The sequence below is a fragment of the Diabrotica virgifera genome, chromosome 9, assembly GCF_917563875.1.
Source record: "Diabrotica virgifera virgifera chromosome 9, PGI_DIABVI_V3a".
Classification (NCBI taxonomy): domain Eukaryota; kingdom Metazoa; phylum Arthropoda; class Insecta; order Coleoptera; family Chrysomelidae; genus Diabrotica; species Diabrotica virgifera.
The window spans coordinates 225,903,664-225,916,422 of NC_065451.1; the positions used below are offsets into that span (position 1 = coordinate 225,903,664).

General features: G+C 35.5%; 1 protein-coding gene across 1 annotated transcript in view; it reads left to right on the plus strand.

Moving 5' to 3' along the window:
• Window positions 1-581: 581 nt before the first annotated feature.
• The window catches only part of LOC126892846 (uncharacterized), a 56,514-nt gene continuing 44,336 nt past the window's right edge, over window positions 582-12,759 (plus strand). Inside the window, exon 1 of the mRNA XM_050662649.1 lies at window positions 582-1,209. Coding sequence (XP_050518606.1) covers window positions 682-1,209 — 528 coding nt within the window. The 5' untranslated portion in view covers window positions 582-681. The remainder of the gene's footprint in view (window positions 1,210-12,759) is intronic.

The window sequence follows — 12,759 nt, forward strand, 5'->3', positions numbered from 1 at the left end:
TTGACATGTGAATACTGCGCATGCGCATCAGTCAGAAACCAGTCGTGGCGGCAAAAATTTAAATTTGGGGTATTTGAGCTTCAATTTGGGGGAATTTCAGTTTAAAAGTGGGAGATTTAGAAAATCGCATCTGGCAACTCTGGGTCGGGGTGGCAACCCTGGCTGTAAGGTAAGTCACACCAGGGTTACCTTGTGTAGGGATTTTCCCCGAATCTAGGGATTTTTTGAAGTTTTTGGAGCTCTGGAGTGATTTTTTTGAAATCTAGGGATTTATTAAACTGTGCTGGCGCCATTTTTTGTTGTTATTAAATATCTTTTTGTTCAAATATTATTATTATTGTCATTATTTATTGTTCCCTGACATAAATATTCCTCAGTAAACATTAAAACATTACCTAATCAATGGGATTAAAGTGGATTAAACATAGTGTTTAATAGGTTATAAATTAAATTGACAGCTGTCATCTGTCAATTTCTTCTTTTTTAGGTCAAATTAATACGATTTAGGGATTTCTAGGGGAAATTAAAGCTCCCGTCTAGGGATATTCTGAAATTTCATCTGGCAACCCTGAGTCACACAACAGTTTTTTCTATGAATGCCGGTTCCGCTGTTTTCTTCAAATTAGAATTTGAGCACTTTTTTATTATAATTAGTACAAATTCGTCAAAAACGTAATTAATATGTCTCCACAAACAAAAAAAGACTGCGGACTAATCTTGTTCGACGTAGCATCGCCGAAAAAAACGGAACTCCTCAATGGTCTCATGAAATTCTGTTGCTTCAAGTGGTACATCAACTCCAGAAGTATATACCGCGTAATTCTGATAAACTCGGCAGTAACTGATAACGATTTTAACTATCCGCATATTCACACACTTCAAGAAGAAGACTTTGAACCAAACGCAATCTTTTCTGCAGTAGAAAGTGCCAAACCTGGCCAGTCAAATTGGATAGATGCCTTGTCTTTGGGTGTGCATCATTTAGACCAAGCGGTATCAATTGACGGCCTGGTGACGTTGCAGCTCATATTTTTTACCACCTTAGATTCAACCAAACCCTTAAATGTCGATACGGCAAAGTTAAGTTCTCTCATGGAACGAATGAATGGACATGAAATGTTTCTGTACATAATTGGACCCAACGTGAAACTTCCATTTGTCATAACTAATACACAGTGTATACCAAAATGCATGAACGAACTACAATTGGTAATTCAATATTTACATTAAAACTACATTTGAGGCAATGCATGCAACAAGGGCAAACTCAAGTTTGGGCGATTTTTTCTTTTTATCATTCTTTTCTACGTTCATCTCTTCACATGACGTTCATTTATTCAAAATCATATTTATTGTCTTCAATTATTGAATTAACTAATCAAATTTGCGGAGTTTGCCCATACGCAACAACTTAAAATTGTGGTTTTCTTGAAACAGGCATTTTCGAGTTCGCCCTTGTTGCATGCATAGCTTCATTTAATTACCAGCGTATCTGTTAACAATTCAATTTTTTTCGTTTTTTAACACATTCACCGACACAACTGCATATGAAGTCGCTTACTCCATAAGAAGACGCGGCTGCATGTGAAGCATGTCCGTGAATATGTTAACACATTTGCTGACGCACCTTTGGGCAATATTTATGAAATATACAGTCCCTGCTCAATTTATTAGACTCACCTTGAAACACCATAAAAGTATGTTCAAAGTCATAGGGTACTGCTGAATGGGTTAAATAATAATTACTTGATAATTGTGCTACATAATTAAGTCGAAAGATGGTGAGACTTTTTGATTAAATTGTGAAAACTTAGCAGATGGCAATAAAATAAGCTAAAAGGGTGCAATGACTCAACTTTTTCCACTTTAGTTTTTTAATTAAATTAGTGGTTGATATTCAAATCTTTGTAAAATTTGCAGTAGTGTGTGTTAATATTAGTCTTTATTAATGTTAGTTTTTAATTTGATTAATTTATTTTAAGATATTAATAAAAATATGTTAATTTCTAAAAAAAAACGAATGTCTTCGATTGGAATTTTTTCATATGGGTGATTGTAAAGATCTTTTTGTTGAGCAAATCTCTTCTGCTCTCTTCTGTTACTGATCTCTTAGAAAATACCATATGTATCAAAGAGAAATACCAAAAAATATGGCTTATTTTAATCGTCAGTTCGAAGGTTGAGTAAAAAACTTAAGGAGAATCATCCAGTTACATTGGTTTGGAGGGGTCGGTATGGTACAAAGATTTCAGTCACCCCCAGAGGACAAAGAATTTTAAAGAATTTCTTTGGCAAACACAGAGGAGTCACCCATTGCGATATACGGAATAAATTGGAAGAATCAGAGTGTTCAGTATCGGAGTCCACTGTACGCTGAAAATTTGTACAGTATGGGATTCAAATCTCATAGGCCAGTTAAGGAACCAAGAAAACATCAAACTATCACCCAAAAAACACGTAGTTTGGGCCAATTTGCATGAAGATTCTATTGCCATATAATATTTGTGGCAAATTGGCCGAAACTAAGCGTTTATTTGACATTTGTGGTGATGGTTTAGGTTCCTTAACTGACCTATGACATTTGAATCTTATAGTGTACAAATTTCGGCGTACAGTGGACTCTGATCCTTCCAATTTATTGGTTATATCGGTATGGGTGACTCTTCTGTATTTTACAGCCAAATTCTTTAAAATCCGTTGTCCTCTGGGGGTGACTGAAATATTTCTGTCATACTGACCCCTCCAAACCGATGTAACAGAATGTCTCTCTTTAATTTTTTAGCCCAACCTTCGAACTCACGATTAAGACATGCCATATTATGTTTTTGCTATTTCTCTTTGATACATGTGGTATTTTCTAATAGAACAGTAACAGAAGCGATTTGCTTAACAGACAGATTTTTACAATCACTCGTATGAAAAAATTTCAGTCCGAGATATTCCTCTTTTAAAAATTTACATATTTGTATTAATATCTTAAAATAAATTAAACAAATTAAAATAAACATTAATATAGAACAATATTAACACTCACCACTGCAAATTTTATGAAAATTGAACACCAATCACTAATTTAACTAAAAAACTAAAGTAGAAAAAAGTCGAGTCCTTGTGCATTCTTAGCACATTCTATTACCATCTGTCAAGTTTTCACAACTCAAAATTTTTTTTTTACCATTTTTAACTTAATTATGTAGCAGAATTATTAAGTAAATATTATTTAAACCATTTAGCAGTTCCGTATCACTTTGAAGATAACGAGCGATCCACAATTATTGGGATCAAAGCTATCCGTGCAAAAAATTACATATGTCTTGTTTTAATCTGAAAGACCGCCGGAGTGTGACGTCACAGCCATCTGTGGCTATATTCAGTGTTGTTATGATCACTTTTCCTAACAAAGAATACAGATTGAAAACACGTTGAAAAGATACATAATCTAAAGACCTTTTAATTCGTATAAAGTTAAAATTTTGCTTCCTCTGCTACTCTTTATGTTCAATTATAGTGTTTTTTAACTTGAACGTTCATACACTGACAAGTATCTGTCAAAGTTGATGTAAACTGGAAAGTATATCTGAATTAATAATAGACATGCACTATATCTGTCATTCAGAGCCACCTATGGTGACAATAATTTTGGATCACACATTACTTTTAAGGTGCTTGAAATTAAAAAAACTGAGGTGAGTTTAATAAATTGAGCAGGGACTGTTTATTGCTATATTCATCAAAACTTCTACTGTTCTTCTTATTCTTCAGATATTATATCTGATAATATCTGAAATATCTTATTCTTCTTCTAATGGTGTTACAACCCTTTGTGAGTCTTGGCCTGCTTAATTCTTCCATTCTGCCCTGACGGATACTTTCCTTCACCACTGCCTGATGTTCATGGTTTTAAGATCCCCCTCTACGTTGTCTATATATCTTTTATGGGGCCTTCCTCTTGTCCTATTTCCTTGGGGCTTTCATCTCCGAATTACTTTCATAGCTTGATTATCTGGCATTCTTTCTCAAGTGACCAAGCCAGTTTAGTCTGTGAGACTTTACAAATCTAACAATATCTGTGCTCTGCATTAGTTCATCCAGCTCGTGGTTCATTTTAATTCTCCACGAACCATCGCTGTATTGGGTTGGTCCAAATATCTTCCTTAGTATTTTGCGCCCAAATATTCTCAGTTGATTTTCATCAGTGGTTGAGAGGGTCTACGTTTCACATCCATATGTGACCACTGGTCTATTTACTGTTTTGTAGATTCTAAGCATAGACTCACGATTTAGTAACCTACTTTTCATTAAGTCTTTGTATGCATAAAACACTTATTACCACTAATGGTCCAAGTAATGAAGCTTAAAATAGAACAAAACCTCGCAATTTTTACAGAATGGATCGATTTGCTTGAACATTTGAGAATAAGTAGTGGATAGTCCAAGGATCAAAATCTATATGATGCCGAAAGGCGCTTTTACCATGGGGGTGGTTGCCATCCCATCTTGGGGGTGGAAATTTTTATTATATTTTGACCGCAAAAGTTGGTAAAAACGTTCATTCTAAGCAAAAAACGTTTTATACATTTTTTTGAAAAAATTATCTAATAGTTTTTGATTTATTCGCTATCGAAAGTGTTAATTTTATATTGAAAAAATCAATGTTTTTAATAAGTTTTCTCCTAATAACTCCAAGTTTCCGTTCTATCAAAACAACTGTACCTACTTAACAAAAATGTACCTTTTGAAAAAATAAACAAAACTGATTTTTTAAAAGTAATCGGAAGCAACCCCCTAATCACCACCCTAATTAAAATGAATCATTGACCTTATTTGGTCATTTATTCTTTATTTATGTATTATTATTAGATTCTAGAAGTTTGACCGGCTTAGAATGATTAGTTTTTAAATAATGGATTTAAAAGCGAATAACGAATTTTTGTAGTTTGGAAAAAAATGACTTTTCTTTCAGAATAGAAAGATTAGCATCAGAGATACGAAAAAATGTTTTAATATGAAATTGTAGCTTATTTAATTTCCAAGAACCTGGTTTGCAAAATTTTTTTCTACCACAAAAATTTAGTGAGCTATTGACAATTAAAACTTGTAATAACATGCAAAAACCACCTTTACCAACCCTTTCAAAGTCACCTCTTTTTGCGGCTAAGGATTTTAAAAATATTTACGGCCGGTTGTTCGAACGCTAATCAACAATGATCATTATCAAATATTTAATTACTGTCACTAATTGTCAATGTCAACTTTGTTTGGGTTGCTGAAAACATAATTAATTACAATTATGAGATTTATTAATTATTTATGTCAATAATTATTTTTATGTTAATTGATTATAGTCTCAGAATTGTAATCAATTATGTTTTTAGCAACCCAAACAAAGTTGACATTGACAGTTGGTGACAGTAATTAAATATTTGATAATAATCATTGTTGATTAGCGTTCGAACAACCGGCCCTAAATATTAATAGGCTTATAGATCTTGTAAAAACCTACAACATTTTTTTTACCAAACTCTCTAAGATAAAATATAAAAAAGTTACAGTTAAAAAGACAATATATTTTTTTGAAAAAAAAAGGAGAAATCCAATTGGAAGCATAATAATGCAAGTTAGCGGTACTTTTAGTCATTGGCCTTACTCCTTATTCTTTATTTATGTATTATTAATAGATTCTAGAACTTTGACTGGCTTAGAATGATTAGTTTAAAAAAAAATGTCATTTTCTTCAAAATAGAAAAATTAGCATCAGAGATACGAAAAAATGTTTAAATATGAAATTTTCGGTTATTTCATTCCCAAGAACTTGGTATAAAATATTTTTTTCTACAGCAAAAATAATTGAGTGAATCGTAAATGAGTATATCGAAAAACATTGATTTTTTCGCTATAAAACTAACACTTTCGATAGCAAATAAATCTAAAACTATTAATTTTATCAAAAAAATGCATAGAACATTTTTTGCTTATCATAAATGTTTTTATCAACTTTTGCAGTCAAAATATAATAAAAAATTTCCACCCCCGAGATGGGGTGGCAACCACCCCCATGATAAAAGCGCCTTTTGGCATCATATAGATTTTGATCCTTGGACTATCCACTACTTATTCTCAAATTTTCAAGCAAATCGATCCATTCTGTAAAAATTGCGAGGTGAAAAGCTTCGGTTCCTGGACTATAAGAATCCTTGCTGGCATTTCTTGACTGGTGTTATCATTTATTATTGAGCTTAGGTAGGGAAAATTGGAGACATATTCGTAGGTATGAGTGTCTACCTTCAGATTCTCATGTTGATTCGACTTTGTGCACTCCATATATTTTGTTTTATTTTCATTTATATTGTAGCGTGATTAGTGTAATTACTTCTAATTACAATAAAACTAGCGGTTCGTAATTTATATACGACTTTATTTATATAAGTTACAGACGAATTTATCTTATACACTAAACTTATTCACAAAATATGCCCGTATTTATACCCAGTTGTTATTCTGGAACAATCGACTCCCATCTCGAGCTATCGGCTTGTTCCGCCTACGTGACGTACCTTCCAGAATTCTCCGGCGAGGCCTAGCACATCCGATTACGTCATTCTCGAGGTGTTTACTGTTATACGGGGATCGGCCAAGATTTCTCTTCCGCTACACTGCTCCCCTCTTAAGATCTGAGCGTCTCGATCAGCAACTCTAAATGAAGGCCCAGGATGGCGGAATCTACACGACTCTCCAGCTCTGCATACACCCTTCAAGAAGAAATAACAGTCTACTGTCTTTGAAGGGTACGACATCTTCGGGTTCATGCAACACACAGTGATTTGTACACCAGTTCCTCTGAAGACCACTTCAAGCATGCTTCTCACAATCTTCCAATCCAGATTTTCTACTGCATGGCCTATTTTTGGTAAAGCCAAATTTTTGATGTCATAATTACACACGATTTTCTTCAAATTAGTTAGAGCACGCCATATGTTCTCGTAGCTTGGCGTGTCCGTATAAGACTTTCTGGTCACCATATACAGCAAAGATCGAGGACCATCTTCCAATCGCAGTACTCTTCCAATTTTAGGCTGCTGATTTCTTAACTCGTCCAGGCGGCCGAACTTTCTATTGAATACGGACGATATTCCTTTAGTCATCTCGAGGTCTTGGGCAACACAGTGGGCCAGAGAGACGTTTTCTGGAACACCAAACAGATCTTGCTGAACTTCTGTGGTCACGCCGAATCTAGCACTCTTTCTCGCTGCGTAATTTGACATAAATTGATTAAAACTTGGCTGTGCGACATCTTTCATCTCCTGTTGGAGGACTCGTGCTTCTTCTGTTTCATTTGAGCCAGCATATGGTGCAAGACGATTTATGTGAATAACTTTTGGTTTACCGTTTGGCAACTTCTTAATTCTGTATATTACGTCATTTATTTTCTTCTTAACTTCATACGGACCTTCCCATTGTCTTTGCAGTTTAGGACACAGGCCTCGACGACGTTGTGGATTATAAAGCCAGACAAGATCACCTACTTCGAAGCTTTCATTCTTGCAGCGAGAATCATATTGATCTTTCATTCTGTCACTGGCTATCTGGATGTGTTGTCGGGCAAGTTCATGAATGTTGTTCATTCGTAACTTCAGGCGGTCTACGTATTCTTCGCCTGCAACATATTCCTCGGAAGGTCTGCAGCCAAACTCTAGGTCGCAGGGCAAACGAACTTCACGACCCAACATCAGGCAGGTTGGTGTTTGACCTGTAGTTTCATTCACGGCCGAGCGGTAGGCCATCAGGAATAAATGAATGTGTTGATCCCAATCTCGCTGATGTTCAGATACAACTTTGGACAAGTGTTTACCCATCGTTCGGTTCATCCTCTCGACCATTCCATCTGATTGAGGATGCAGGGGTGTTGTTCTGGTCTTATTGGCACCAATCAATTTACAAACGTTTTGGAAAAGAGCTGACTCAAAGTTTCGCCCTTGGTCGGAGTGGATCTCCAAGGGAACACCAAATCGGCTGAAGAATTCTTTAACAAGTACCTCTGCAACGGTAGCAGCTTCTTGATTCGGTAATGCATAGGCCTCGGTCCATTTCGTAAAATAGTCCATGGCTACCAGAATGTATTTATTTCCAGCATCGGTTTCTGGAAATGGACCTGCAATGTCGATTGCTACTCTTTCCATAGGACTTCCAACATTGTACTGTCTCATGGGTGCTCTCTTTTTACCAACTGGACCATTACCGGATGCACACAGTTCACATTTCCGGCACCATCTTCTTACATCATCTTTACAGTTCACCCAATAGAACCGTTCTCGAACCTTTTGCAGAGTCTTCGTAACACCAAAGTGTCCACCTGATGTACCGTCATGCAACTGACGCAATACTTCTGACACTTTACTTTTAGGTACAATCAACTGAAGCTTTGATTCTGTACCATCATCGTTCTCAAAGGTTCTGTACAGAAGATTATCTTTTAGTACCAGGCAATTCCATTGGCTCCAGTAGGCCTTGACTTCTGGACTACATGCACTAATGTTCTGCCAACTAGGTCTCTCACCTTGCCGCATCCAATCCAATACTCTTTTTATACATGGGTCATCTTCTTGGTCGTCTTGTAACTGTTCGGGCTGCCATTGCTCATTAACGACGGTGGTTCGTCTCACAGGGCAAAGCTGCTCCTCTACTTTAAGCCGGTGATTACAACTTTCACCGCATGGCCGTATTGAGGAAGCATCTGTATTTGAACCAACTCTTCCAGCCCTCTTCACGCGTCTCTTCGGGATCGTGTCACGAATCACCCTCCGTACCATTTCCACCAAACGTTCATCTATTCTCTTATCGCCTTTTTCCACGGTTATTACTCGATTGTTTCGTGAAGCTTGGCTAGCTGCTTCGTGTTCCAAGGCAATAGCAAGTGTTTCATCTAAAACTTTCGGTCTTGCTAGTCGTAAAGCTTTCTGTAGTTCACTATCTTTCAGCCCATTGACGAAGGTATCTACCGCAATTTCTTCTAAAACGCTGTCTGGCACCTCTGGATAAGCCAACCGCACCACACGAGCCACATCTGCTTCAAATTCTTGCAGATTCTCACTTGCTCGTTGACTTCTATTTCTCAGTTGTGCTTTGTATACTTGTTGTAGATGAGCATCTCCATAGCGTTTTTCTAGACGAGTGAACAAGGTCTGGTAACATTTTTCTTGACCCTTAGGAATTGATCTTAATATATCTGCAGCATCACCTCGCAAAGCAGCAGTCAAGGAAACAGCCTTTTCTTGTTCGGTCCAATGGTTGGCGGTCGCAATAGCTTCGAATTGTCTAAGGTATATGGACCAAGAGGACTTCCCATCGAATGGTGGTAATTTAAATCTCATATGATGCGATGTTTCGTCTCTCGGTGTTTCATCCTTCACTACAAGATCTAAAGCTACTGCATTAACTGATGGTTGTACTTTTGTATCAGTTATCATGCTCTCTAGTTGTTTGATCTTCTCTTCTAGCATTTCTTTATTGTCGTCTACACTTTTCTGTATCTTATCGAATGTTCTGGAAACTTCTTCAAATTTCTCGTCGGTCTGTCTACAAACGTCTTTTATTACTTGAGAAACACTTTCAAATTTCTCATCGCTTTTTCTAGAAGTTTCATCGATCTTTTGAGAAATGGTTTCGAATTTCTCATTGTTTTTTTTTACTAACTTCTTCAAGTTTTTCGTTGTTCTGTTTACAAACTTCTTCAAGTTTCTCGTCGCTTTTTCTAGAAGTTTCATCGATCTTTTGAGAAACACTTTCAAATTTCTCGTTGTTCTGTCTAGAAGTTTCATCGATCTTTTGAGAAACACTTTCAAATTTCTCGTTGCTTATCTTAGAAGTATCATCAATCGTTTCAGAAACAGTTTTTAATTTCGATAAGATTGCTTGTTCTGCTGACTGGAAGTGGAACGTCTCTGGATCATCTCCGTTCTTCGTTAGGACTTCCTCGAGTCGTGCTTGTAGGACTATCTTGAGCCCACTGCTGTCCAGATCCCGTTCCTCTAGCTGTTCACGGAGCTGTTTTACTGTAAGTTCTCGTAGCAACATCTTTGGTCGGCACACACGTACTTTCCAAAATGTCTTTTAAAAGTCTTTCCGAATACCGAACAATCAACGCACTTTAACTATTCCCGACGAATAAAGTCCAAAAGTCTTTTAAAGTCTTTCCGAATTCACTTATTTATATCGCACTAAGTTTACCCCACACCTGACACCAACTGTAGCGTGATTAGTGTAATTACTTCTAATTACAATAAAACTAGCGGTCCGTAATTTATATACGACTTTATTTATATAAGTTACAGACGAATTTATCTTATACACTAAACTTATTCACAAAATATGCCCGTATTTATACCCAGTTGTTATTCTGGAACAATCGACTCCCATCTCGAGCTATCGGCTTGTTCCGCCTACGTGACGTACCTTCCAGAATTCTCCGGCGAGGCCTAGCACATCCGATTACGTCATTCTCGAGGTGTTTACTGTTATACGGGGATCGGCCAAGATTTCTCTTCCGCTACAATATATAGACCAAACATAGCAGATTCCCCTTGGTTGGTGACAGTCAGCATTCGTTCCGAAGTACTTTATCGACTAATGGTTCTGAGTAGTGTCTAACTTGAATTCTACTTTCATTTTTTTTTGTAAAATGATTTGACTGCATTTATGTACTGCCCACTTCGTGATTTTCTGTTGGTTTCCATAGGTTGTTGACTGAGACACAATCACAGGCTTTTCAGAGGTCCACTTAGCTTTTCAGCGTTGAATGCTATTATTTTTTCTATGAGCTGTTTTATAGAAACGATATCTGTACTTATAAGTAAAAAAATCAATTTTGATAAGTTTTTTAGTATGTTTAAAAAATTCGATAAAAGATGAAAAGCAATTGAATTTCAACGCATTTTTTGAAGTATTATATTGAGATATCTATCACTTTTTATCGATTTTTTAACATACCAAACAACTTAGTCGAAATCAATATTTCTTTACATAACATGTTCCGTACCCATGCGGCCCATCCTTTCATCAAGGGTGCTGGGAACGTGTCAGTGATGGTATTTTGTTCTTAAATGAACCATTTAACACATTGTGTGTGGATGTCTGATCCTAAGATAGACTCAAAATGGACAAAAAAAAAACAACATATCGTCGGTCTAATGAGCAAATTGCCTAAGTCCATTTTTTCCGAAAATTGTTTTTTGGTGTCATCCGGTAAAAGCTACCGCCTGACAATTCCCACAAGCGCCATTATTATTTTATTTCGCGCCAATTTCGCTAAATGATTTTTGCTAAAGTCCAAACGTTCTTTCCCATTCATACGAATATTGCCTATGTCAGAGTTTCTGAAGTTGTTTTGCTTGAAAACGTTAGAAAATGTAAGTAAATAAATATATTTTGATAATTATTATTAATATGGATATATTTATTTATTTATTCAATAAACGGTAGAGCCAATTTACAAAAAATGTATAAAAAAAAATGAAATATTATGGTAAACAGTAAAGATAACCAATTTTAACCTAAAATAACAAATAACAAAAGATAATAAAAATGACAACAATAAAAACCAACAAAATTAAATTAGTAATAATAATAAATAATTAATAAATTATAGGAACTTAGTACTTTACTTCAGTTACTGAATTATGTATGCTTCTTTTAAATACACGAAGACTGTCCACAAATGGATCAAGACTGTTTTGATTATGATTAATTAGACGCAAGGTGCGTGACAATGGGGAGTAAAAGCAATAGTTCGTATTATGATAAGGTATGCGAAAAATTGGGGAAACCCGTCTTTGGACAGTATTGAGGCTTATAGCTTGTAAGATAGTTGGGCAATGATATAGACCATTTAATATTTTATAAATGATTGTTAAATCTGATTTAGCCCTTCTTACTTCCAAGCTATCCAATTTAAATGTTTGATTAACCAGATCATAATTAATGTTAAAACCCTGACAAATATTGATATGAGCTCGAAATGCCAAAGAACGAAGAAATGTTTTCTGGACGGACTCAATATTTCTAATGTGACAATCATAGTAAGGTGACCATATAATTGAGGCATATTCCAGCAATGAGCGCACAAAAGAAACATATAACCTTAAAAAACAATTCGGTGACAGTTGAGAACTATTACGTGTTATAAATCCAAGATTTCGCATACTCCTATTAATCATGTCTGTAATATGTGGTATAAAAGTTAATTTTTTGTCAAACAAAACACCTAAGTCTTTAATACAGTCCACAGATTCAATAACAGTATTGTTCAATATATACGTTTTTACAATGGTATTGTTAGAGCGACTGAAGGTAATATAGTCGGTTCGCTAAACTCAGACGCAACTGGCTAGATATTTTAATCGATAATTTTTTTGTTTTTTGCCAATTTTGTAAAAATTGGCAAAATTACTAACTATTTAGTGATTATTAACTATTTAGTAATTATTTTTTGCCAATTTTACTAAAATTGGCAAAATTACTGACTAAAATATCTAGAAAGTTGCGTCTGAGTTTAGCGAACAGACTATACTAAAGCATTTTTTAACATTTAATTCTAGACCATTATCAGTACACCATACACATAAGTTATTTAGATCCTTTTGTAGCAGTACAGTGTCTAGTTCGGACTCAATAACCTTATAAAATTTGAAATCGTCCGCAAAGGCCAGAAATGCAGAATGTAATATTATAGTACTCAGGTCTCTAATTAACAAGTTAAACAAGACA